The 24,080-nt window shown below is 61.3% G+C and overlaps 10 protein-coding genes across 10 annotated transcripts; all 10 read left to right on the top strand.

The window, feature by feature from the left end:
- Positions 1–78: 78 nt before the first annotated feature.
- On the top strand, positions 79–2,934 carry LDBPK_310310 (mitotic centromere-associated kinesin (MCAK), putative; the record flags this gene model as incomplete). The annotated part of the gene is made up of 1 exon (XM_003863073.1): positions 79–2,934. One exon carries the CDS (start codon positions 79–81, stop codon positions 2,932–2,934), a length of 2,856 nt encoding a protein of 951 aa, XP_003863121.1.
- A 965-nt stretch (positions 2,935–3,899) lies between these two features.
- On the top strand, positions 3,900–4,925 carry LDBPK_310300 (hypothetical protein, conserved; the record flags this gene model as incomplete). Its single annotated transcript, XM_003863072.1, has 1 exon — positions 3,900–4,925. One exon carries the CDS (start codon positions 3,900–3,902, stop codon positions 4,923–4,925), a length of 1,026 nt encoding a protein of 341 aa, XP_003863120.1.
- A 598-nt stretch (positions 4,926–5,523) lies between these two features.
- On the top strand, positions 5,524–6,501 carry LDBPK_310290 (hypothetical protein, unknown function; the record flags this gene model as incomplete). The annotated part of the gene is made up of 1 exon (XM_003863071.1): positions 5,524–6,501. The coding sequence occupies one exon, from the start codon at positions 5,524–5,526 to the stop codon at positions 6,499–6,501; it is 978 nt and encodes a 325-aa protein (XP_003863119.1).
- A 1,035-nt stretch (positions 6,502–7,536) lies between these two features.
- LDBPK_310280 (hypothetical protein, conserved) lies at positions 7,537–8,040 on the top strand (the record flags this gene model as incomplete). The annotated part of the gene is made up of 1 exon (XM_003863070.1): positions 7,537–8,040. The coding sequence occupies one exon, from the start codon at positions 7,537–7,539 to the stop codon at positions 8,038–8,040; it is 504 nt and encodes a 167-aa protein (XP_003863118.1).
- An 823-nt stretch (positions 8,041–8,863) lies between these two features.
- Positions 8,864–9,355, top strand: LDBPK_310270 (hypothetical protein, conserved; the record flags this gene model as incomplete). The annotated part of the gene is made up of 1 exon (XM_003863069.1): positions 8,864–9,355. One exon carries the CDS (start codon positions 8,864–8,866, stop codon positions 9,353–9,355), a length of 492 nt encoding a protein of 163 aa, XP_003863117.1.
- Positions 9,356–11,642: 2,287 nt separating this feature from the next.
- On the top strand, positions 11,643–14,381 carry LDBPK_310260 (ATP-dependent RNA helicase, putative; the record flags this gene model as incomplete). The annotated part of the gene is made up of 1 exon (XM_003863068.1): positions 11,643–14,381. One exon carries the CDS (start codon positions 11,643–11,645, stop codon positions 14,379–14,381), a length of 2,739 nt encoding a protein of 912 aa, XP_003863116.1.
- Positions 14,382–15,090: 709 nt separating this feature from the next.
- LDBPK_310250 (hypothetical protein, conserved) lies at positions 15,091–16,614 on the top strand (the record flags this gene model as incomplete). Its single annotated transcript, XM_003863067.1, has 1 exon — positions 15,091–16,614. One exon carries the CDS (start codon positions 15,091–15,093, stop codon positions 16,612–16,614), a length of 1,524 nt encoding a protein of 507 aa, XP_003863115.1.
- Positions 16,615–17,495: 881 nt separating this feature from the next.
- Positions 17,496–20,075, top strand: LDBPK_310240 (hypothetical protein, conserved; the record flags this gene model as incomplete). Its single annotated transcript, XM_003863066.1, has 1 exon — positions 17,496–20,075. The coding sequence occupies one exon, from the start codon at positions 17,496–17,498 to the stop codon at positions 20,073–20,075; it is 2,580 nt and encodes an 859-aa protein (XP_003863114.1).
- A 587-nt stretch (positions 20,076–20,662) lies between these two features.
- Positions 20,663–21,286, top strand: LDBPK_310230 (hypothetical protein, conserved; the record flags this gene model as incomplete). The annotated part of the gene is made up of 1 exon (XM_003863065.1): positions 20,663–21,286. One exon carries the CDS (start codon positions 20,663–20,665, stop codon positions 21,284–21,286), a length of 624 nt encoding a protein of 207 aa, XP_003863113.1.
- A 451-nt stretch (positions 21,287–21,737) lies between these two features.
- Positions 21,738–23,303, top strand: LDBPK_310220 (hypothetical protein, conserved; the record flags this gene model as incomplete). The annotated part of the gene is made up of 1 exon (XM_003863064.1): positions 21,738–23,303. One exon carries the CDS (start codon positions 21,738–21,740, stop codon positions 23,301–23,303), a length of 1,566 nt encoding a protein of 521 aa, XP_003863112.1.
- Between the last annotated feature and the right edge of the window lie 777 nt (positions 23,304–24,080).

Raw genomic sequence — 24,080 nt, 5'->3', positions numbered from 1 at the left:
GCTCTGTCGGTCTGCGATCGGGCCACTTCATGCTTCTTGTTTTTTTTTTAGATACACAGCAGGCGCAGTGATCTACAGATGCATACGCCGAAGGACGCCGACAGAGAGGGGGGTTCATGGGCCTCAAAAGTTGAGGCAGGGGCCCATCAGCTGCGTCGCTTTTTTCACGGCGCGGAAAATCGCGCTCATTCCGCGTTGCCCCCCCTGCCACGACTTGCGGCTCTGAATGACAAAGGCGCACCACACATCCTTGCTCAGGTGCCGTTTCCACTCAGCACTTGCGCCGATGCCGCCGGGACCCGATCGCGCAAAGACTCGACTGCAGCGCGCCGGCATTTTCCGAACAGCTCTGCGATCCCGTCCGTTTCGACTCTCAACCGCGAGCTCAACTCTCTCTCTCTCCAGTTTGCTGGCATGGGTGGTGGTGGTGGTGGCGTGGTGGCGGGCACACCTCTTGCGGCAGTCACCCTCCATCATCGTGACGAGCCGCGCCAAGCGTCGGCCCCTGGAGTCTCGCGCGCCGTTCTGCGTTATGAGCGTGGCCATTCTGTCACGCCATCTATCGCGCTGCACAACAGCACCAACAGCGAGCTCACGAGGCTGTCAGAGTTGCCACCAATATGTCGCCACCGCAGGACGTCCGCGAGCCCGCTCAAGCAAACTTCAACCGCCCAGATCCTTCCAAGCGTGTCGGGCGCCAGAGCGCCCGGTGGAGCCGCGCGCCGCAGATCACCCTCCAGCCCCTCCATCCCGGCGCCAGCGTCGGAAGCCCACACGTCTCTTGAGGATAAGGTGCCGCTCCTCGCAGCGCCGCGCATCGAAGGAGAGGAGGACGTCGCCTCGTCACCCCCTGAGCACCCCTCGCCGGCCCCGAGAACGACAGCGAATGCCCCGGTCAGCGCTCCGTCTGCCAGCCCCTTGCCTCTCAAGCGAGCAGACCGGATCACCGCCGAGAGGAGGGAACGATCCCCGAGTGCGGCGTCCGCCGCGAGGGTATCATCAGTGGCAAATAGTCGCTGTAAAGGCAGAGACGGCCGCATAACGGTTGTTGTGCGCAAGCGCCCTTTAGCACCTGGTGAGCCCGGTGTGGACTGTGTGCAGGTGGACAGGGCGCACGTGCGCATCGCCGTCACGAAGCAGCGTGTAGACTTGACCAGCTACGAGGAGAGCAGCGACTACGTCTTTGACAGCGCCTTCGGGGCAGAGGCCACGAACGAGGAAGTCTACGCCCAATCCGTAAAGGACCTTCTCACGGTCAGCCTTTCCGGTGGCAGTGCCTCCTGCTTCGCCTACGGGCAGACAGGCAGCGGCAAGACGTACACCATGATAGGAACGGACACGGAAAAGGGCTTGTACCTGCAGGCTGCGGGGGACCTCTTTGAACGACTGCGTCCGGGGCAGCAGCTCTGCGTCTCCTTCTTCGAAATCTACTGCAACTCGCTTTACGACCTGCTCAACCACCGACACCCTATCGTCCTCCGCGAGGATGCCAACCGCCGCGTGAACATCTGTGGCGTCTCCTGGCGCACCGTCGCAACGGTCGAGGAGCTGTGGCAGCTCGTGCGGTCCGGCATGGAGCAGCGCCGCACCGGTACGACCACCGCGAACGAGCACTCCAGCCGCTCCCACGCGGTGCTGTCCCTCCGCATCACAGACAGTGAGAACCCCGACTTCACCGGCACCGTCAACTTTGTCGACCTGGCCGGAAGCGAGCGGGCCGCCGACACAGCCGCACATGACCGCCTAACGCGACTCGAGGGTGCCGAGATCAACAAGTCCCTACTGGCGCTCAAGGAGTGCATTCGTGCCTTGGATGAGAAGAAGAAGCACGTTCCGTTTCGCGGCTCCCGCCTGACGGAGGTGCTGCGCGCCAGCTTTACCGGCAACAGCAAGACGGTCATGATCGCAGCGGTGTCGCCGAGCTCCGTGAACCACGAGCACACCAACAACACGCTGCGGTACGCCTTCCGCGTCAAAGGGCTGAGCGTCCCCTCTGTGGGGCCGAGCAAAGCGCGCAACGCGCCACGGCTCTACCTGCCGGCCGCTCGCAGTCGCTCAAGAGCAGCTGCCGCCGCGAACGAGCCCACCTCGGCCCCAGCTGTGACGGAGTGCAGCTTCAACAGCAAGCACACAGATGACGCAGGGTCCCCGCGGAGGCCGCGCCGCGCGCGAAGGCGGCGACACGCCTACAAGAAGGCGCACGAACCGCAGAACGAAATCGGCATCAGTGATACTACTGAGAGCTTCACCAGCGACACGGCGACCGAGTCGCCAAGACCGCGCATGCGAATAACACAGAGGGCACGCCCGCACCAGGTGGGGCGTAACTCGACGGGGTCGTCCACCTCTGCGAAGCGGCAGAAAATGTCTTGCTTAGTGCCCTACATAGTGGAGTCGCTTTCACAGCGTCGGACGAGGCAGCGAACACGGAAGGAACGCTTGCCGCTGCCGCGTGCCGCGCGCTCTATCTGCGAGTCATCTGACCTCCTCCTAGCGAATGTGAGTGGTACGGATTCGAAATCGAGGGCGCTCGCGGAGGTGGTCTTGCCACATGTGAAAGGCGCCACCCGCCACCCCTCCTCGCTCTCCTCCGTGGATGTAGCGGCGCTGGAGCAGCGTCTCACGCTCCAGATCATTGCACAGCTGAGGCTAGACCTTGGTCAGCAGCTGGAGGAAGTGCTTATGGAGAAAGACACCATCATTGCGGCGTTGCGGAGCGAGAACGAAAGGCTGCGGCAGGCGCTGGACAAGGCGGGAAAAGATGAGCAGTTTTACGGAGGCTCTCCGTGTGACGGTGAAGTCCAGAATCGGCCCGCCGTCCTGCCGGCCCTCTTGTACCCTTCCTCGCCGAGTATTCTGCAAGAGCAGCTGTCATCCGGTGCCTCGACGGCATCGGTCGGGGACGAGGCCCCTCTGCGAGTCTTGTCGGAGTAAAAACAGAAGGAGAGCAGCGAGCAACCGCTGCGCGTCTTCATGTGACTCTCCTCTTGAGAGCGTAGAGAGAGAAGAGTGGGAGATGCGGTGCCCGCTGTTTTGGTGTTTAGAAGCCTTTGTGCATAGAGCAGATGTTTCTGCGTGCGTGTGTGTGTGTGTGTCGCTGCGCATACCCTCCTTGGGCAGCCATTGCTTCCTCTTCCTTCATTTTTTGTGCCTCCTTGCTCTTATTCCCAGTTTTGATGTTCATTGAGAAGTTTGGAGAAGCGTGACAAATATGCTGCCCGGCGCTTAGGATAAGGAAGAGGGCGGCGGCGACACGCACCAGATGCCCCTCCGTGTGCACTCGCATGACCACAGCGCAAGGCCATGATGTGTTTGAGCGCATAGGAGGAGGGACTGTGCAGCAATCTTAGCCAGCCCCTCACGTCACCCTAGCCCTTTGGCTTTGCTTGCCTTCTTTCTTGCAGGCCTTCTGCCTCCTGTTGAGAAATGCCCCTGTCATTCTGCATCTGTTGCTGTGCGGTGAATCGTGTCGATCGAACCGTGTGAAGAGGACAGGGTGGGTGAGCGAACAGAGGATCCCAGAGAAGAATGCCGAACTGCGTCGCCGTGAGGAGGCAGTGGGACAGCGGCATGTCTCTCCCAGTAATGCCGGCCACTCACTCACTGCGCTTCTTTTTCTTTTTTCTTGCAGCGCAGACGTCCTCTTTGATGCCCTCATTTCCTGATGATAGGCGCCCTCGGCCATCTCGCCTCTTGTTCATTCCACAATCTCAGGCACGTTTCACCCTCCCTCCCTCTCTCCCTCCACCTGAGCTGCTGCCGCAGACATCAACGCCGGCTGGCGCCGCCGTGTTTGCCTGGCAGCCGCGTTCACCGCCTGTACCTGACGGCCTCACTCAGCACCCCGTCCCTTCCCCCCTCGCACGTCAGCCTTTCTACGGTCCCACCGCCATACACGAATGATGCGTCTCCTCCACAAATGCGACCTCTTTCGTGTGGTACAGGACAGCGAGAACCACCTGACGCCTGCCACCCCGTACGGGGCCGCCGTCAGCATTGCAACGATGACAGTCTTGGTGATTCTCTTCATAGGTGAGTGCTACGGCTACGTGAGCGGGCACCAAAACTGCCACATCACCCCGTCCGCCTTCAAGAACATTCTCGACGCCGACATGCAACGCAAGGTGGACAGGCTGCACTTCTCCATCAGCCTGCCTTACATGCCGTGCCACCGCATCGCCACGGAGACAGTCTCTGTGTTTGCGCACGACGAGCAGGCAGAGCGAGACACGCACATATCGCTCTATCACATTCCATATGGCTCCTACGTCTCGAATTCGTCCGCGGCCTACATTTCCGGCGAAGTGCTTTCCGGGACGGAGCACGGCTGCCTCGTCACAGGCACTGCCCCCATCGCCGCCAAGCCCTCTTCCTTCAATATCATCTTGAAAGACTACAGGGTGGAGGACAGCAGAAAGTACCGGCCCGACTTTCAGATCCACCACTTCTCGGGTGGCAATGCGTACGGCGACTGGGGCGTTCCGCAGGTCCGCCATCAAACGCTGGAGCCGATGTCTGGCTTCAAGAGCGCCCACGCCCTGCAGGAGCCGTATTTTTTTCAGTTCTTCCTTCAGCTCATCCCAACCACGGTGGACCTCGCCGGCAAGGACAGCCGCGTTGGCTACCAGTACACCGCGTTCCACTCCATGCTGCGGTACAACGGCCAAGGCAGGGCACCTGGGCTGTACTTCTCCTACAAGCTGTCACCTTTTTCGATGGATTGTGCCGTGCAGTACGACACCTTGAGCCATTTTGTGGTGAATTTGTGCGCCGTAGTGGGCGGCGTCTACACCGTGGCGGAGATGGTGGAGGCGGGGATGGAGTGGCTGGCACGCGAGCGGCGACTGAGAGAGGTGTCCGCCCGCAACCGCCGCAACGCCGAAGCACTCAAGAACGCCGCGGGTGGGGCGCCCATTGCGTCCTAAAGAGGGGCGGCGGTGGAGGTGAGAGTTGTGTGCTCTGCAGTGTGCAGTTTGACTCCCTGTGAGACTGGATCGGATTAGTGTCGCGGTCGCCTGCCCCAGGCACACCAGAACGCTGACTTTGGCCCTGGCTATCGCTCACGCACGGCTTCATCCTCGACGAGCGGGTTGCGCATTCCTTCGCCGTGTCTATTTGCTGCAGCACACGCAAAGTGCTCACCGCCACAGCCATGCCCACCATCGAGGAGCGGAGCGCCACGGTGCTCTCTCGTGCCGCGCATATGTGATGGGGTGCGGTTTCGTTGACAGCGAACGCTGCAGAGGGGTGGGGGCTGTGGAGCGTGGCAGACTGCATTCGACTCTCCGAAATCCAAAAAAACGCCGACCTCATGCTCGCTCACTGCTTCCCTCCCTCTTCCCTTGCCTCCTTATCCTGTGTTCTTTCTGCCGGTGGCACGTGCACACAAAACGCATTGTTGCTCAGCCGTGACACAGTGCACTGCGCCGCTGTTGGCCTCATCTGTGGCTGCGCTGCTCCGTTGACACACCAACTCATGCGGCCGCTCCCTATTTTCTCTGCCCCGCTCGTCGCTGCATCGCTATGGAATTGAAGTTCAACCTTGCTGACACCCTCAAGCGGCTGTTGACGCGAGAGCGCTGCGAGCAGCTGGACCTGGATGGGTACCTCGTCCTCGATGAGCAGCCGTTCCCGGCGTCGGTGGCGAAGGAGCTCCTGCACGAAGTGCAATACTGCTTCGACGGCATCGACGGCGGCAAGACCCCGAACCAAGTCGAGTTCCTCACAGCAGATGGGTCGGTGAAACTCACAAAGCCGCACATCTACGAATGCGACCTGCACAACGCAGCGGTACGACACCAACTCCCACTTTTCAATGCCTTCTTTGAGGGCCAGCTCGGGGAGCTGGTGGAGGTGCTGCGGGACCGGTTAAACTGCTGCGAGGATCTGCAGCCGTGCGACACGGCTGACCTCGCCTCGCGCTCCGTCACGCTGAAACTGCAGGCGAATGGAGGCGGCGCATTTCCGTGGCATTACGACAACCCCGGCAAGCCCAACAAGCGCCGCCTCACGATGGCGGTCTACCTCACCGAGGACTGGGCCCCGGAAATCGGTGGGGAGCTGCAGATGATGCCGTTCCTCGGCCCCTGCATCACCGTGCCACCGAAGTTCTGCACCGTTGTGCTGTTCCAATCAGACATGATGCTACACCGAGTGCGGCCCATCCTCAGCCACATGCGCAAGACACGATACTGCTTCACGATTTGGTTTGACGGGGCCCTCACCAACAGCGACGACGATCTCTTCCTGAAAGTGCAGCACCTCGACGAAGGCGCCATCCCCTTTCTGCGCCGCAGCGCCGTTCAGCGAACCCTTTCCCGTGCCGTGTACGAAGCCGAATACGAGGAGTCCCTCGCAGCCTGCTTCGGCGCAGACTCAGTAGCGCTTGGGATCAGCCTCCGCGAGCACCACGCGCATCTGCAGCAGCTGCTCAAGCATGAGAGGCTGCGCGCCTTTCTGAAGGTACTCAAAGAGTACCGCGAAGACCTCCGTGCAGCGTGAACTAGTCGGGCAGGGAGTCGAATGGCGGTAGTAAAATCACTCAGACGGGCCACCTCGAAGAGTACCGCGTTGCAGGTCCTCTCTTTGCTGGCTTTCCTTCACCAACCCCCTCTCTGCATCTTCGCCATGTGCTACGTGCGGGCCTGCCTGCGTAACGCGCGTGCGCGTGGCTGCGGGTCCCTACCACCGACGAATACGCGCGCTCGCCGCCATCGTGCAGCTCATGCTTGGCCTCTCCGCATAGACGTTCGAACACGGTTGCGGCAGCTATGCGCAACTCTAGGGGTGTGTGGTTTGAAGGGGGAGGTGTGCTGTCGCCGCTCCAAGGCGCTAGAGAGCGAGCGATGCTGAGCGAGCGGGAGGCGACTTCCGTCATCGCACGCTGACGCTCTGCCCCCTCCCTCTCCTACCGGCTCGCCCCGAAGCGGGGCGTGGTGCCTTCTCTTTCTTCCGAGGTTCTCTTTCCTCTGTCCTTGCCTGGCGTCTCGCCCCGCGGCCGCTGCTCGGAGGGCGCCATCCCTCCGCGCGCACACGCGCCCACGCACAAGTGAGGTCGTCCTTCGGCGCGCCTTGCATCCCGCTCCGCCTCGCTCGCCCGCTGCATCGCCATGCTCTCGCTTCTCTCTGGTCTGGCGTCTCTCCGCTGACGGGTAAGAAGGGCACCGCTCGCGCCGTGCCTCGCTGTCTGCGCGTGTGCGTCTATGTGGGTTAGCCGGTGTGTGTGTGCGTGTGCGTGTGTGTCGCGAAGGCGTAAAACTCGACCTGTGCCCAAAACAGAAAGACGTGCCCTCGACCGACCCTGTCCCCGCTTCATGCGCATGCTTTTGTGTGGCGGCACACATGGCGCGCTACGGCACGGGCTCGGGTGCGTCTCTGAGGCAGCCGGTGCGCGTCCAGTGAGCCGCTCTTCTCAGCCGGGCACGTGCTTGCGCATACGCAGCAGAGAACCAAGGTTGCCTTCCCGACTCGTGGCATCCCATCCACTCATGGACTGCCTTGTGCTCTGGCCCGACTGAAGTCTGTGTGGTGACCGTGATGCGTTGGGCACGAAAAGGCGCCATCCCTCCTTCGCACCACCTCGCTCAGCTGCTTCTCCTCCTACACGACACCTCCGCCGATGAGCACAGCTACAAGCTGATGCTGCTCAAGCGCGCCCACTCGGCACACACTCGCAAACAAGCATGGAGACGTGATCTGCAATGCGCTCCTCCCCTTTTCTGCGGTGCTCCAACCTGCACGCGACTGGCTTGGATGGTGGTCACACCCGCACAACAGCGGCGGGGGCTGCAGAGGTGCGTACACCGGCACGTGGGACTAAGGTTCCGGCCAGCGCTACGTCAACGAATCCACGCGGAACTTTTATCGCCGCTACAGCGCCAACTACTACGACCCGAGATCGGCCGGGTTCACGCGAGAGGAGGTGGCGCATGCGGAGTGGGCCATGCGGCTGCACAGGCTGAAGGGCATCTTGTGGAACTGCCTCGTGTACGGGAGCGCACTCTATCTGCTGTTCAAGTTTTTGGCGCGGTAGGCGCGTAACGAGGATACAAGGCAGCTATGAGCCGTCCCATGGGCAGCTGGAGAAGGCACGACGACATGATCAGCTCCGTCCGATGCGGCTGCAGATACCGCCGAACTTTACGGAAGTGCAAACGGCTGGATACCTCACGTAGTGGAATGAGCGTTCACGGGATCGAGAGCTTGCCGCGGTGGAGGGATGCGCTGCGCCTTCCTGTGATAGTGTGCCGTCTAACAGGCGACTGAGGCCCCTTAGCGTGTCTGCTACTCGCCCTGCCGTGGGTCTTGACAATGGAGATGATGACGACGATGGCGACGATGAAAGCTGAGGCGCGTTTCTTTTTTGGTGTGTGAAGAGCTATGTATGGCGCCGTGCCGCTGCTATGCGTTTTTGACCCCGCTCACTCTTGTTGCTGATGTGCGGGCTCGCCAGCGTTTTGTCCTTCCTCTCTGCGCGTGCGGATGGTGGGCGCCGCAACGGGAGGAGCGGGAGGATGGCGATATGGCGCGGCATTCACTTGCTTGGACTGCAGAAAGACTACGATGCACAACCGCAGCGTGCCTTCCGACAGATCTCTGACATGGCACTGCTCGTTCGTGGCGCAAGCGTGTCGCAAAGATGGTGCGGGCATACACAAAGGACATCTTTACAGTCGTACACGCGGGGTGAAGCAGTCGGGTCCCGCCTCCGCGACACTCGTTCACGCCCAACTGGGAGGCGGGCTTGATCTCCGCGAACCAGCGACGGCTCTAAAATCTCCGCTCCACCCACCTTCTATGCTCCTCTCACGCCCGCCACGACACGTCACAAAGGTCTACGTGCACCGACGGCGGCACAGCTCGTATGCTCCCCCTCCTGGAGCCATTCCACGATTGGTCTCTGATAGTGGTGCTGCGTCAGTCAGGTCGTTTTCTGTGGTGCTCCACCGTGCAGCACTACAAGACCTGCCTCAAGGCGGAAACGTGTGCCGCCATTGCCGGCCTCGATGCAGTCGTCTTCAGTTTTGGATGTGCGGAGCGTTGTGGCACGGTGCCGAAGAAGCTGGCGCGCAGCTATCAGACTTCCGGCCACCTCATCCTATCCACAGCCGTGTCTGCGGCGGAGTGGGCAGAGCGCCACCAGGGCGTTTCCGGTTTCAACGAGCTAGTGACCGCGGTGCAGAGGGAACTACCTTCGCGACGCTCACTGAGGCTTTTGCCACCCCGTGCTGGTGGTCGTGATGCCGTGCTCCCACAGCGGCGGGCGCGTGCACGCCGTCAGCGTTCTTATGTGCAGCCGCCACGGCGGCGTTTGCTTTGGTTCTGCTGCGCCGAGCGATGCAGCGGCGCTTGTTGAGAGGATCCACCGGGACGATGCAGTGGTGCTGGACTGACCGAAGGACCGTGTGCAAGGACGGACGAAATCGTCATCGAGAGGACGTCTGCCTCAGCTTCGATGTGCAGCGTGCACGTCCACACACACAGACACACGCACATACCCACCACCGCTCCTTTTCTAAGCTCCAACACCTCTGGTCGTGTGTGTCGGGTGCGAAAAGGAGGAAGCAAATGGGCGTGTCGCTGTGATGGGTGTACGTGTGGTGTGCCGCTGCCGCCATACGAGTACTTTGATCACGCGCCAGGCCTGCTTGCACGAGTCCTCCGTTGCTTCACTGGTTGTTGCCGATGCGCTTCCGTCCGCTTGCATGTCTCGTGCATGACGCAACGTACAGGTCCTACCGCCATCGTGCAGCTCCGCTAGAGCACGTCGGCGTCGCAGCTGGGCCTCCCACGCACGACGTCCTTTCGCTTTTTTGTGTGTTGTTCTTTCCGCGTCGCACTACAGTGTCCTACTCCTTTGCGTGCGAGCCGGTGTCTCCTGTTGCCAGCGCACCGCCCTACCGCCCTTCTCCCTCCCTCCAAGCCCGCGGTGCGCTCGCCAACGTATTCACTGCGCCAACGCGCCACTCAGCACAGACAGCCAAAGCAACTCGCCAAGTACTTCGTTCTGTGTCCATTGCGTGTCCGCGTAGCAGAACCCCACCCCCTGTCGCCTCTACTGCCTGCTCGTACTCCATGTGCGAGTCGGGGTGGTTGCATGTGTAGGACCCCTCCACCCAAAAGAGGGATAAGGAAGCAGCTGCATGGGCAATGGCATGTTTGGCTGTCTGTGTGCGCCCCCCCTCCCTCCCTCTCCTTGTGCTGCTGTCATCGTGCTCAACTGGGCAGATGAGAGAGAGAGAGGCAGCGGAGGCACTTCAGAGAAAAAGCGAAAAGGATCGGGGTGCGCACAGAACGGCCCTTGCTGCGCTTATCTTCACTCTCCTTGGCCCGCCGCTCTGCACCCGTCCCTGCCGTCTGTCTTAGCACATGTGCTGCAATCTCCCCGGTCATGCTGTGTGTCTGCTTTCCTTGTCTCCCCCTTCCCTCGTTGCTTGACCCGGTTCGCATGCGTGCACACGCGCCACAACTTCAATCAGTAAAGCAGTATCAACGGTTTGTTTCCTGGTTGTATCGCAACAGCCGCTGTTCCTCTTCTCTGCCTGCCTCGCCGTGCTGCATGCTGTGTCTGCCCACCTTTTCCCTCTCCCTCTCGATCCATCAAGCTCCTCGAACACGAGCAAGCACATACTCCCCGCGGCTCTAATCAACGCTTTCCAGTGTCAAACATAAGGGGCCGGACCCTACCGCAACTACCACGCACGCGCCTCACCACCCACGCGGTCACCACCCTTCTGCCCGCTTCTTAATCATCATCGAGCAAGACAGAACTGCCTATTCCTTTGTCGCATGTTCGCTGCGTCCACTTCCCTCCACCCCTTTCTCCTCCGCCAACCGCACGGGCCGCATCAGCGTCTTCTCTCGACATGCCTCGCCGCTCCGGTCCACAGATCAAGCGCGCCAGCGACAAGGAGAATAAGGATGGCGCTGCGAGGCGCAATGACGCCGCAAAGGTAAAGGTGGCCACACCGGCGACGGTTGATGAGCAGTGGTCAACCAAAAAGCAAGGAGGTAACGTGCTGCACTGGCTGGCGCAGAAGACCGACGCGGCCGCGCCGGCACCCACCTCGCGCGGTGCGGTGGAGTACTTGAACCAGGCCAAGAAGCCAAAGAGCTACGCAGCAGCGGCTGCACCGAGCGCCGCCAAGGCGAAACCGGGCGCACCGGCGGAAAAGCCGGCAGAGAAGGCAACCGAAAAGCCGGCCGTCAAGGCACCTCGAAGCGCGCTAGCCAAAGAGGCCGTGAAGGCTGGCAGGAAGGACAACGCGAAGGAGACGCCGAAGGAGGCCCCTAAGGCGGAAACGCGGCCGGCAGCCGCACCCGAAGTTACCGCCGAGTCCAGCGGAGTGCCAAAGCCTCGCTCAAAGGCGGCTCCCGTAGCGTCACCAGAGCAAAAGCAACCGGATGACGCTGTCAGCAAACTGGCTCAGCTGTTTCCCGCGAAGGCAACGAGTACGCCGTCGATCACCGCAAAGCCTGCTGACGAGCCGGAGAAGGCCGTCGAGGCCCCGACATCGGCGACAACAGCCGTGCCCTCGATGCCAGTCCCGAGGTCTTCTGTATCGGCGCCGGCGAATGCGATCAGACCGGAAGTTCCGCCTCCGAGGCGGGTGCGCGGACGCCGTCGCGACGAGGACCGTCTCATGCGCGCGCACCAGCGCATGGAGGAGGAGCAGGAGAGTGCGCAGCGCCGGCACGAAGAGGCCATGCGCACCGATGCCGAATACAAGCAGCGCTTCGAGACGATGCAGGAGATGCAGGCCGCCATGCAGATGTCGCACGCAGAGTTCTTTGACAAGTACAGCCGCCAGGAGACGCTGCTGCTGAACCACGTGGTGACGGAGCGGCTCGACATGCCGGTCATCCTCGACCTCATCGAGCAGCACGACGTCGTGTTCATCTGCACCGACACTGGCAGCGGCAAGAGCACCGGCGTCCCGAAGGCATTGCTTGAGCTGTCGCCCGACACCAAGGTGGTCAGCACGCAGCCGCGTCGCACCGCGACGGTGGCGATTGCCAACCGCGTAGCGAGTCTCCGCCGCGAGAGCGTCGGCGAGGACGTTGGCTACTGGATACGCGGCGACAAGAAGGGCGATGAGCAGACCCGTTTGTGGTACATGACGAGCTACACCCTGCTGCTGCGCATTCTCGAGAACCCGGCAGAGCTGCCGTTCACGCACATTGTGCTAGATGAGTTCCACGAGCGACAGCCAGATCTTGAGGTGACAGTGGCGCTGCTGCGGTTGGCGCTGCTCAACAAGTTGTCGCACTTCAAGCTGGTGCTCATGAGCGCCACCCTCAACACGGAGGACTGGGAGGAGTACTTTGCCGGCCTCCGCGTCGCCACGTACAAGCAGAGCGAGCCGGAGCACCCTATTCACGACTACTTCCTGGAGGACACCTGCACCCTGCTCGGCACGGACTACCAGGCCCCGCCGCAGCTGGTGTCGCGCGGTGTTGTAGACAAGAGCACCGTGGACAAACACTTCTACCTGGCACAGAACTTGATTTTCTTTCTCAACAGCTGCTCGAACCCAGTGCACTCCATCCTTGTGTTCCTGCCGGGAAGGGCGCAGGTAGAGACGATGAGCACGTGGCTCCACACACAGCTATATCACCGCGTCGACGCGGTGCCGTGGCACAGCGCCGTGAACCTGAGCGAGATCGAGGCGGCAATGAAGCGTAACATACCGGGGCGGCAGAAGGTATACCTCGCCACCGATATCGCCGAGGTATCCATCACGCTGCCGGACGTGGTCTACGTCATCGATCTGGTGCTGGTGAAGCGGCCAAAGATTTCGAAGGAGTTGCCGGCTTCCATCCAGTACCCCCCTCTAGTCACGCAGTGGATCTCGCGCGGCAGCGTAGCGCAGCGCCGGGGCCGCGTCGGCCGCGTGCAACAGGGCTTCTACTTCTGCCTGTTCCCTGCTGCTCAAATTACGGACCTGCCGGCCTACTCCCAGCCGCCAATTGAGAACTCCCGGATCGACGAGCTTTCGCTGCACTGCCTACAGGTGGTGAACAACCCGGTGGCCATCTTCAGCCTGTGCCACGGCCAACCCCTCGTGGAGGCGATTGCGTCGTCCATGAACATGCTCACGCAGCTCGGCTGCATCCTCGACGCGAAGGACCCCCTCTCCGCCGGGGAGCGCATCGAGGAGATATACAGCCATCAGAACGAGTCGTGGAGCCGCATGATCATGACAGCGGCCCAAGCGGAGGTGATGACGGACATTCCGGAGTACCAATACACGTTCATTGGCCGCATTCTGCAGCTCATCCCGGTCTCCCCGCAGCCTGGAATGCTTGTCTTCTTCGGCTTCCTCACAGGGCTCGAGTCTCTCATGATCCTCGCCGCCGCCGTGACGAGCAGCCTCTCGCCATTCAGCATCAACGCCAGCGAAGGCCTGCAACGCCACTTCAACGTCGCGCGCGCGATGGAGGAGACGGAGAACGTCATGCGTGATTTTTGCTGCGGGCTGCGCAGCGACATTGTAGCCGTGATGAAGGCCACCCTGCTCTTCCGCGTGGAACAGCAGCGGCACTGCGATAGCGTGGAGACGGTGCGCCACTGGTGTCTTCAGAAACACCTCAGCTACGACAAGCTGATGGCCATTGTAGACCTGGAGAGCCACATCAAGTACGAGCTCGCGGAGTTCATGCCGTTCCGCAGCATCGTTGAGGCGGAGAAGCTGTTGGAACAGCTGGACAAGCTTGCCTTGATGGTGGCAGTCATGACGAACGTCGCCTTCGTCGCGCAGTCGCTGGAGGTGACAAGCGAGGGCAATTCCTACACGAACTCCAAGGAGATGGCGCTCGGCATCTTCAGCGACCTCACCGCCGTGCCCGACATCCACTCGCCGAGCTGCCTGCGGTGGCAGGAAGGCGACATCATTATCCCTGTGCAGCTGAACCTTATCTTCGACAAGCTGCTCGCAAGCTTCTCGACGGCCATCGCGTCGCCGAAGCAGTTCTGGATTTCGCTGTTGCTCTTCTCGCAGCGAGTACAATACGCAACCTTCAGCGACGACGAGGGCACCTTCCACGTCTTTGCGCTCTCGTACAGTGGTAAGGAGCGCTACGTGGAGGTGGACGAGATTGCCGGTTACGTCGTGCTAGAGTTCCGCCGCAAGCTGTCGGCCATCTGCGAGGTGCTGCGCCTGACCCACGCAAATCGGCTCCTCTATGAGGATCACTTCAATACGCTGCTCGGCAGCTACTCCCTGGCGCCGCTGCAGGACCTGCAGCGCGAGGTGATCACGGCCCTCGTCTCCATCTTTAACAACTTGGAGGGCATGACCGCTGACGAGGTGGAACACGACGAGGACGACTTGGACCTGGTCTCGCTGCTGTCCTTCGCGCTGCCGACTCGCGCGCCGTGAAGACGGCGTTGGGGTGGCGCGTGACCTTGTCAGGGACGGCGGCTAGCGTCTGAGTTGATTCGATTCCCATTGTTTCTGTTGTTGTTTTTCGGCGTGCGCTCACGTGTGCACATGCGTGCGAAGAGATCAGTGGAGTGGCATCAGCAGCGCTCGCTGACACCTGTCCTCACTTCCTCCTGCCTACGCGTGGTGTGTCTGTGTCTGTGTCTCTGTTTGTCTCTGTGTGTGTGTGGAGGGGGGGGGGCTTGTTGGTGCCGTGTGTTGTCGGTTTTGCTTTTGAGAAACGCCCGCCGTGCGCATAACCAAAGACGAACGAATGTGAAGCGCAGAGAGGAGCGACATCTCCTCGGGCCGCTGCCAGACATGTTCTCTACGTACGTTCGCCTTCGGATGCTCGCGCACTGCCCTCCTCCTCGCACGAGATGCGGACCGCTGCACACAGATCTCAAATCGCCACGCTCGTCATTGTATCTGCACAGGAGCGAGAACCAAAGGCTAGCATGCGCGCACAACGTGGACGTCGATGTCGAGGTGTACTCGGTGGTGGAGCTTACACACCGATACCCGCGGCAGGGGTGTTGTCTACCTGCCGTTACCACAACCACTTCTTTTGTTTCTCTCTCTTTGTGTCTCACTTCTCCGCTCACGCCACTGCACTGCGTCAGAACCGGAGCGGCTGCAGACACAGTCGCCCACGCGTGAACACGCAATGACGAAGGCAGCGTCTCTCAAAAAGGGCAGCGGCGACAAGCGCCCCAGGGAGGCATCGTTGGAGGTGACGGCCGGGAAGCCTAAGGTAGAAACGGCAGCTGTGCTGCCCAAGGCTTCGCACGGCAGCCAGGCGCACCCGAACTTCTTCTCCTGGCTATTAAAGACGTCCCGCGGGGAGTTCTTCCGCAAGTACTTTGAAAGGAAGCATCTCGTTGCTTCGCACGGGAGCGGCGAGTACTTTGCAAGCGGCCTTCCCGGTGTCGTACCCCCGGTGAATTGGTCCACGGAGCGCATGCTAGATCACGTCAAGACGCACCCGTCACGCTACGGCGCCGACCTCGACGTTGTCAAGTTCGACCCCAAGCTCAAAAGGCGTGTCTCCTTCAGGACGAAGGGTCTCGTGGATGCGGCCGATCTGGAGACGTGCATGAAGGGCGGGTGGTCCGTGCGCTTCCTGCGACCCAACGAGTTCATCGAGAGCAACTCCGCCTTCATCGGATGCATGGAGAAGGAGTTCAACTGCTACTGCGGCGTGAACAGCTACTGGACGCCGGCCAACAGTCAAGGCTTCGCGCCGCACTACGACGACGTGGACGTGTTCCTTCTGCAGCTGGAGGGCGAGAAGCTGTGGTGCCTCTACGACCCGCCGGAGGACGTCGATGTGCTCGCGCGCCACTCGAGCGAGGACTACGCGCCTGAGCTGTTCCCCACACCCAAGCACACCATCACCCTGAAGGCCGGCGATGTGCTGTACATGCCGCGCGGCACGGTACACCAGGGCAAGACCACACTCAAGACGCACTCGCTGCACATCACCTTCTCGGCCAACCAGATGAACTCGTGGGCAGACTTCATGAGCCGCGCCGCACAGTACACAGTGGAGAAGCTCGCCGCCAACAAACTGGAATGGCGTCGTGCCCTGCCACGCAGTATGCCGCAGGTGGTGGGTGAGGTTAACAACCCCGTCTTTCGCGACACCCATGGCCTTGCCGCGCTCAGCGAGAAGCAGCAGGAGCACCGCGCCAACCTACAGACAAAGGTGCGTGAGATGGTGGCGGAGTTGACGCTGCTGCTCACCGACGAAGGGAACATGGACATGTGCGCCGACGTGTACGCCAAGGATACAATCCGAAAGCTGCAGCCGCCGTCCAGGACGTACAGCGGCGCGGCTCCGGCGTCGACAAGGCTCAGCCACGCCTCCCGGGTGCGCCTCATCTCTCGCAACTGTATGCGGCTGCTGCTGAACGTGCCCGGCGAAGCTCGGGTGTACCACACGGGGCGAAACTCGACTGTCTGCCTTGGCGGGGAGTTGGGCGAGCTGCGCTTTGAGGCAGACTTTGCGCCAGCGATTGCCACGCTGCTCTCGAGCTACCCCAAGACGATGCCTGTGAGTGCGCTGCCCTTCCCGGGCTTCGACGATTCCGACGATGTGGCCGAGAACCAACTGCTGCTGGTCGAGACTCTGCGGGATGCCGGGCTTCTGCACGTGGGGTCCTCCGCTAACGGTAACGCACCGAGCTAGGGACTCAGCACTCGTGTATTACCATCCCCACATTGCTGCACGGTCTTCGTCTTTGCCCAACTCTGCTCGTGAGTTGTCGCACGCACACAAAAGGAGCTGGCTGGAACGGGAACGGGGAATGACCTCTCGAGGAGAGAGACATCAGCGCAGGCGGTCGTTGGCGGCGGCCTTCCCAACAAAACAAAAGCGTACATCCTCCTGCGCTGCAAATGACACCCTACCGCGCTGATCGGCTGAAAAAGAGGGGGAGGGGGAGAGGGTTTCACGTATTCTGCGGGTCTAAAGACGGCAGCACTGAGACAGAAGAACGCATCGGGTCTTGTGCGCTGCAATGCTCTTCCCTCGTCCACCCCACGCCTCCCGTCTGTAGGCTGCTCGCCCCTGGGATGGCCTCGCTGCTCGCCTCTTCATCCCTCTGCACTCTCTGCGGATTTCATTCGTTGTTGCGGTTGCCTTTCGAGTGTTTCGCAGTGCCCGCCACGGGCCAAAGCGTCCTCGTAAACGTGTTCTCCGACTCACGAAAGCAGGAGCAGGAAGCGCAGACGCGGCGCGTGTCAGCTCGGAGGCGAGATGCCCCGATGTCATTCTTTCTGCCAGAGTGTGTTGTACACAGGGTCCACAACACGATCCCTCCCCCTCTCTGTGCCACATTTCCGAACCTGAACTTGCCGCCCCCATGCTGACCCCCTTTCTGTGGCTCTGCCGCCACACCTCCTACTCGTCTGCAGCCCCCTTTTTTTTTTTGCCCGCCCCCTTCTCTTTCATCTCTCTTCGGCAAATCGCTCCACCCTCGCGCCTCCTTGAGATGTTGTCGTTTCTCGATGTCCATTCCGCGCTTAGCCACACACACCTACACGCACTCAGACACATAGCGGTGCAACATGAATCTCGATGTTGTGGATGCGACTGCCGAGGCGCTGCCGCTCGAGCTACTCAACAACACGAACAAGGAGCTCACTGCGCAGCTCACGCGCTTTGAGCAGCAGCTGGAGGAGCGGCAGGGCGGCGTCGAGGACCAGCGGCGGCGGCTGCAGTTTATGAAGGAGCATCTTGGCAACGTCCGCGCAGAAATCGTGAACACGCAGAGCCTCTCCGAGACGAAGAAGCGCGAGCTTGAGTCGGAGGAGAGCATGTGCCGCGTCATGGAACGAGAGTGCGCGCGGCTGCAGCAGCGGCAAACACAACTGGAGCGAAGCGCCGAGGACGTACGCGACCGGCTCACGTCCGTGCAAGACCGCATCTTCCACGGAAATCTGAAGATCGAGGAGCTCAAGACGACGCTGGACTACAACCAGGAGGAGCTGGAGCAGTGGGACGAGGCCCGTCGGCAAAAAGAGGAGGACGAGCTAGCCATCGCGCGCTACTGCAAGCTTGATGAGGCCAAGGTCAAGCAGCTCACTCAGCACATTGAGAAGCTCGAGACCACCGTGCGGAGGCAGCGCAAGCAGCTTGATGAGGAGATGCTCGCCACGCAGCACGTGCAGGGGGAGCTGGACCGCGTCGCCAACGAGTACCGCAAGCTTCACGACGACCGTAGCGGCATGCTAGACGAGTGGGAGCAGGTGGTTCGCACCATCGCCGAGCGCGACGAGGCCATCCGCATCGCGGCAGAGCAGTATGCCGACGGCGTTGCCTGGATTCAGAAGCGGCAACAGCTGAAGAAGTCGCTGTCGGAATCGCTCGAGGAGGCGAAGGAGGAGACGGCGGTGATCAATTACACCATCCAAGAGCGCGAGAAGACGTCGCAGAAGCTGCAGGAGGCGGTGCCGGTGCTGACGCAGCAGGTGCAGAGCATACAGGACGAGGTGGATGCCCTTCGCGAGGAGGCGTCACGGGCCACGCGGGACAAGCGGGCGGCGATCCTCCAGCTGCAGGAGACCATCACCGAGATCGAGCGCCGCAACAAGGAACTGACGATGACAGAGAAGCGCCGAGCCACTGTAGCGGAGAGACTCAAGGAGGAGGAGATGGCCGCCACCGATCTTCAGAAGCAAGCCGACTTTATTGCGCAGCTGCTGAAGGACGCTGAAACGGCCTCCCACAACGTCGCCAAGGACATTGAGCAGCTCAAGACGGCGGCCTTCAAGGCGAACCAGGAGCTTTCCGATGTGCGCGCGGCTCAGACGACGACCCTGGGCGAGATCAGTGGGGCGCAGGCACAGGGCAAGAACTACAACGCCAAGATCAACCAGCTGGATGGGGAGTCTTTCTCTCAGCAGGGGGTGCTGTACAACATCGAATTCAGCGTCCAGCAGATGGAGAAGCGTGTGGGCCGCGCCAAAGGCGAGCGCACCGAGGAGGAACGGAAGGAGCTGCACGGCAAGATCGATCTTCTGCAGGCCACACTGGACGAGCTAGAGAAGCAAAACAGAATCCTGCAGAACCAAGTGAAGCGGGTGCGGGAGGAGATGCGGCAGTCAACCATGCTGATCGAGAAACTGGAGATGACGAAGAAGCGTTCCCTTGAGGAGGTATTAGAGATGGACCTACATTGCACGCACGACGAACGGGAAGAGAAGAAGCTAGAGAAGCAGCGCGAGGACCTTCTTATCAAGGTGGACACGTTAGAGCTGCAGCTGCGCCGTATGCGCAACGCGCTAAGAGCCAAGGATGCAGAGCTGCTCACGTTGGAGGAGAAGAAGCGGCAGCTCGAGGCTGACGTGGCGGAGCGCGAGGCGGAGATCGAAGTACACCACCGTCTGCTGAAGATGGAGGCGAAGCTGGCGGAGGAGGAGCGCAAGCGCCTTGTGACGGAGCTTCTCGACCGACAGAAAAACTTGACGGCGGTCAAGAACAGACAGGAGGTGCTTGTAGGCCGCATGGACCCGGCGCAGGCGCGCTTGTCGCAGGTCCAACTCGTGATCGCGGCAGCGAAAGAGCGTGAGGACCTCCAGTACCGCGGCGACTCCCTCGACACGCGCATCCGTCGCATGGAGAAGGAGATGCTGAAGCTCGAGAAGACCATCGCTGTCATCAAGGCGAGCAATGCGCAGTACAAGCATAAGTTCGACAAGGTCTCCGACAAGGACGAGGAGGTGCAGACGCAGAAGGCGCTCACGACCAAGTTCAAGGAGCTCAAGAGCGCAATAAGCCGCCGCGCTCTGGAGGCGAACGACTTTCAAGCCACCACACGCAACAAGCAGGAGGAGCTGCGAGCACTCTCGTTTGAGAAAGAGCGTGTCGGACACACGCAGCAGCAGATGCTGCAACAGTACGAGGCCGTCACCCAAGACATCCTAACGTTGCGCGAGACTTCTGTTCGCTACGATCAAGCCATTGGAAAGGCCAAGGAGAACGTCGATGCTGCCGTCGCGCGCGATGTCGAACTCGTCTGCGCACGCGAGAGACTCGACAACACCGTCGCTCAGCTCCTCTCTCTCTCCCGCGAAGCTGGTGACGAGGTGCTTGACGTGGTCAAGCAGATGCTCGCTGCCCATCAGCTGTCGATTGAAAGTGCCTAGAAAGAGGAGTGAAGGGCAACGTTGCACGTACAGTGCTCCCTCTTGGGCAGTGCTTGCGTCGCTACGTGTTTCTCGGCACGGCAGGATGGCTGACCACCGCTGCCCCTCTTCGCCACTCTCCGTGATGTGCCCTGGTGGGCTTGTTGCGGGCGTCCCCTTCCTTTGTTCGTTTTAGTCGCCACCCCCTCCCCGGGGCGATTTTGATGTAGACTACACCCCTGTGTCGCCGTTGTCCCGCATCCTTTTCAACTCTACCAACAGTGATAGTCGCCTGCCCAAAAGGCCCTCGGCAGGCGCACGTCCCGCTTCCGTTGCTCCGCTACACGCTGGCCGCACCGCTTCTAAAGTGCTCACTCACTCACTTGCTCTCTCTCCGACGGCTTCTAATTCGTGCGCCGAACCGTCTTGCTACCGATACGCTCCTCCATTCCCTTCTCCTTGCTTTTCACAACCCCCACGAATACGCTCTCTATCCTCCCTTCGCCTGTCACACCGCGGCGACCCCTTTGGTTGTGCTTCTTTTCGCGCACGCCTCTCTCCATGAGCAGCACGTGCTAGGTTTAAGCCACGCAGAGAGGCACAGCACCATGGAGCCCTCTTCGACGGATGGGCAAGAACCGCATCTTGCAGCAGTAGAAATGGAGGGCGAGGATCAGGCGGTCATGTCCAACGACGAGGAAGACGAAGAGGAGCAGCCCAACGACGCGACGGTCTCCGACACGAATGCGGCTTCCACCGCCGCCAGTGACGTTGACCAGGACGGCGCCGACAACGATGACGACGCTGTTGACGAAGAAGGCGACGAAGAAGACGACGCCGAAGAGGACGAGGAGGCGGACGATGGTGATGACAGCGACGAAGAGGAGGAGAGGCAGGTGTACCCTCTGCCGCCACTGCCGCCCGTCCACGCCCCATCCAAGGTGCACGGCATCGCCACGGCGGAGGTGTACAGCATCATCAAGGAGCTGCGCCGTCAAATGGACGACCCGGTGGAGCGGGAGCACGCCAAAGCGATGCTGCAAGGCGACACAGATGTGCTGCTGGCCGTCGCGCAGGTGCTGCAAGAGGCACACCTACTCCGACGCGCCACAGTGAACGACCACGGTGTTGTCGAAGAGCAGCTCGTCCCCCAACCAGCGGCCGCACGGCCTTCACTGCCTACTGGCTACAACAGCTGGATTGTTGAAACGCCGGCAAACGCGCGGCGGTGAGTGCGCACAGTGGCACGGCTGCTAAATATGCGTCCCCCCTTCTTTGAGGCACGCGTCTGCTGGTGATGTGGACAGGGAAGCAGTTTCGCCATGTGTGCCTGGAGCTCCCCTCTTGTGACGCAGAAAGACACCGTAAGCGGACATGTGAAGCTAAAGGATCATGAAGGACCGATACTGGAGATACAGTTGAAGTCAGCTGACCCCTCTGTTTTGCGATGCGTGCGGGAGTCAGGGTGAGGGCAGCAGTAGCAGCGCACGCATGACAAAATGATACCGCCTTTTGTAGGTATTTCACCCGACGCTCCTCCCCCTTCCCCCCTCCCCACTCTCTCCTGTCCTTCGTCTCTTCCCGCCCCTCCCTCCGCTCGCACCGGCCGCCCCTTCACGAGGACGGCGATTGCGGTCGACCACCACCGCTCTGCCCACCCCCTCCCTTGCAGAATCGGAGGACATGGTAGCCTTGGAGCGGGAGTACGTTCTCGGCTCCTTCTGCGAGCTGCGCATCATCACCTCGCTCTCCTCCACACAGCTTTCCAAGGTGACCCTGCGAAAGCCGGTGGAAGACGACGACACGTCAACCGCGGCGCGGGCAGAGGTATTTGGGACAGAGCTGATCCCGGGAGTGCCAGTGCACCTGCCGCCCGGTCGCTCCCTTAGCATCTTCACCTCCACCGGCTGCACCCTGTCACTGGTGGCACCGCCGACGGTGCTGCAGCGCTGCTATGCGACGTCGCTCGGGGCGACCTGGGTGCGCTCGTTGCTGGATTTTCACTCCCACCTGGAGCGAGCACGAGTGGAGGCCCGCGGCCGCGACGACGTCGGACCTCGCGTGCTCTTCGTGAGCGACCGCCACCACTGCGGGGCGAGCACCTATGTTCGCTGGCTGAGCAACTTTGCCGTGCGCCTCGGCTACCACCCCCTGCTGCTCGATGGGGTGCTGGACACCCCTGCCTTCGCGTTCCCAGGCAGTATAGCGCTTTTCCACGCCCAGCACTGCATGGACATCGAGGAGGAGATGAATCTGACGCCGGCGCTGTATGCCCAAGTCGGCCAGTCGCGTGTGGCCAACCCACGACTCTACCAGCACTGGGTGCAGCAGCTTCTGCCGAACGGCATGGAGAAGATGGCGCGCAGTGAGCGCTGCCGCGTGGGCGGACTGTTCTTTGACTTTGGCGTGGTGGAGCCGCACGCGGTGGAGCAGGCGGAAGCGGCGGCGGCGGCGGTGCCGAGCGTCGACCCAACCGCCTCTGCTTCGCCTGCACCTGCCGCCCTGGGAAGCGGTAAGACGCAGACGAACCCACTCGACACACTCCTGGACACCATTGTGGCAGCCGACATCGATCACGTTTGCGTCGTCGGTAGCTCATGGCTGCGGTGGAAGCTGGTGCAGCGTGCATGGGAGCGCTTTGGTGGTGAAGGGTCGATGGGCATTGTGCAGGCGATGCTTGATCCGCGCTGGAACGTGCCGCCCGAGGTGGACTGCGGAGGTGGGCAGCACTTCAAGGTCTTTCTTTTAGACTCCGTGGAGCTGGTAAACTCGGTGCCGGTGCCGCTATTGAATCGCCAGCGGTGGCTGCAGTACTTCTTCGGCACCCCGACATCGCCAGTGAAGCCGACCCTCATCACCCTCGAGGCCTCGCAGGTGCGCGTCGCAACCGTCGGTGCGGCAGCGATCGCCGCCATGTCGACACTGCTGCCGATGATGGACAGCGAGGACGTGGACCGGCAGAAGGCGGATGTGGCGGCCGTGTCGTTCATTACCCTGCAGGACGTCGCCCTGAAGGACCGAATCGTCGCAATCAGCACAGCCACTGAGTACGAACGCAGCCCTGACGGGGAGCTTCACCGACTCCCTTTCAGTGTGTTCGAGCGCAGAATCCGGCATGGTACTGTGCTTGGGTTTGCGCTGGTGGAATCTGTGACACCGGAGCGGCTCACGCTGCTTGTGAGTGGCTGCCCGCTCGACAAGGAGCTTGGCCTTTGCTTTCTTCTCACGGAGGAGGTGCTGAAGAGCTGAGAGGGCGGAGGGTGAGTATTTGTGGGAGAACGCCAAACACTTGCAGCACGCGTCTCTGCATGTGCCTCGGCATGCTGGACAGGGGAGGGGCGCACGACGCGCCACGCGCCGTAACGGTCGACATGGGACGACGCTAGCAAGACTGTGCATGTGTGTGTGTGTGTGTGAGTGCATGTGTGTGTGCACGTTGCTGCTGTAGGGAGCAGCAATGGTGTGCCGTAGCGCCATAAAAACCAGCGAAAATTTAGGACACGCTCCACCGCCGTTCTCTGACACCACTTGACAAGAGTACTTGAGGCCAGCATACGCGTAGGCGCACGTGGACTGTGGAGGTTTTGTACCCCTCTCCTCATGATCATGGCCCCCTCTTACCCACTTCTCAGCCCTTCGCCCCTTCGCTTCTTCCTTGCTCACACACACACACACACACACACAGTGGCAGTGAGGCGCCCACGCATGTCTCAGCATACAGACGCGCATCCGGACACACAGATGGAATGCCTCATTTTCGCTGCACGGTATCAGCCAGAGGCGCGCACGCTGGAATTCGAGCTGACCGATGCGCCTCTCGTGGACGCCGTCACGGACGTCACTGTCACCCCGTGCGGTGCTGCAGCGCCTCTGTGGAAGACACCTGCCACGCAGCAGGGACTCTTTTATGGTCGCAACAAGTTTATCCTGGATCGCCCGCTTCTCTTTGCTGATGACCGCATCGCGCTCGTGTGCTGCGTGCGCGTGCGTCAGCAGCGCCCCAGTACCCTTGCAGCGCTCGCCTCA

This window comes from Leishmania donovani, chromosome 31 (genome assembly GCF_000227135.1).
Source record: "Leishmania donovani BPK282A1 complete genome, chromosome 31".
Lineage (NCBI taxonomy): Eukaryota > Euglenozoa > Kinetoplastea > Trypanosomatida > Trypanosomatidae > Leishmania > Leishmania donovani.
The sequence above is the reverse complement of the archived record's forward strand: the minus strand, read 5'-3'. Positions and strand labels throughout refer to the sequence as shown.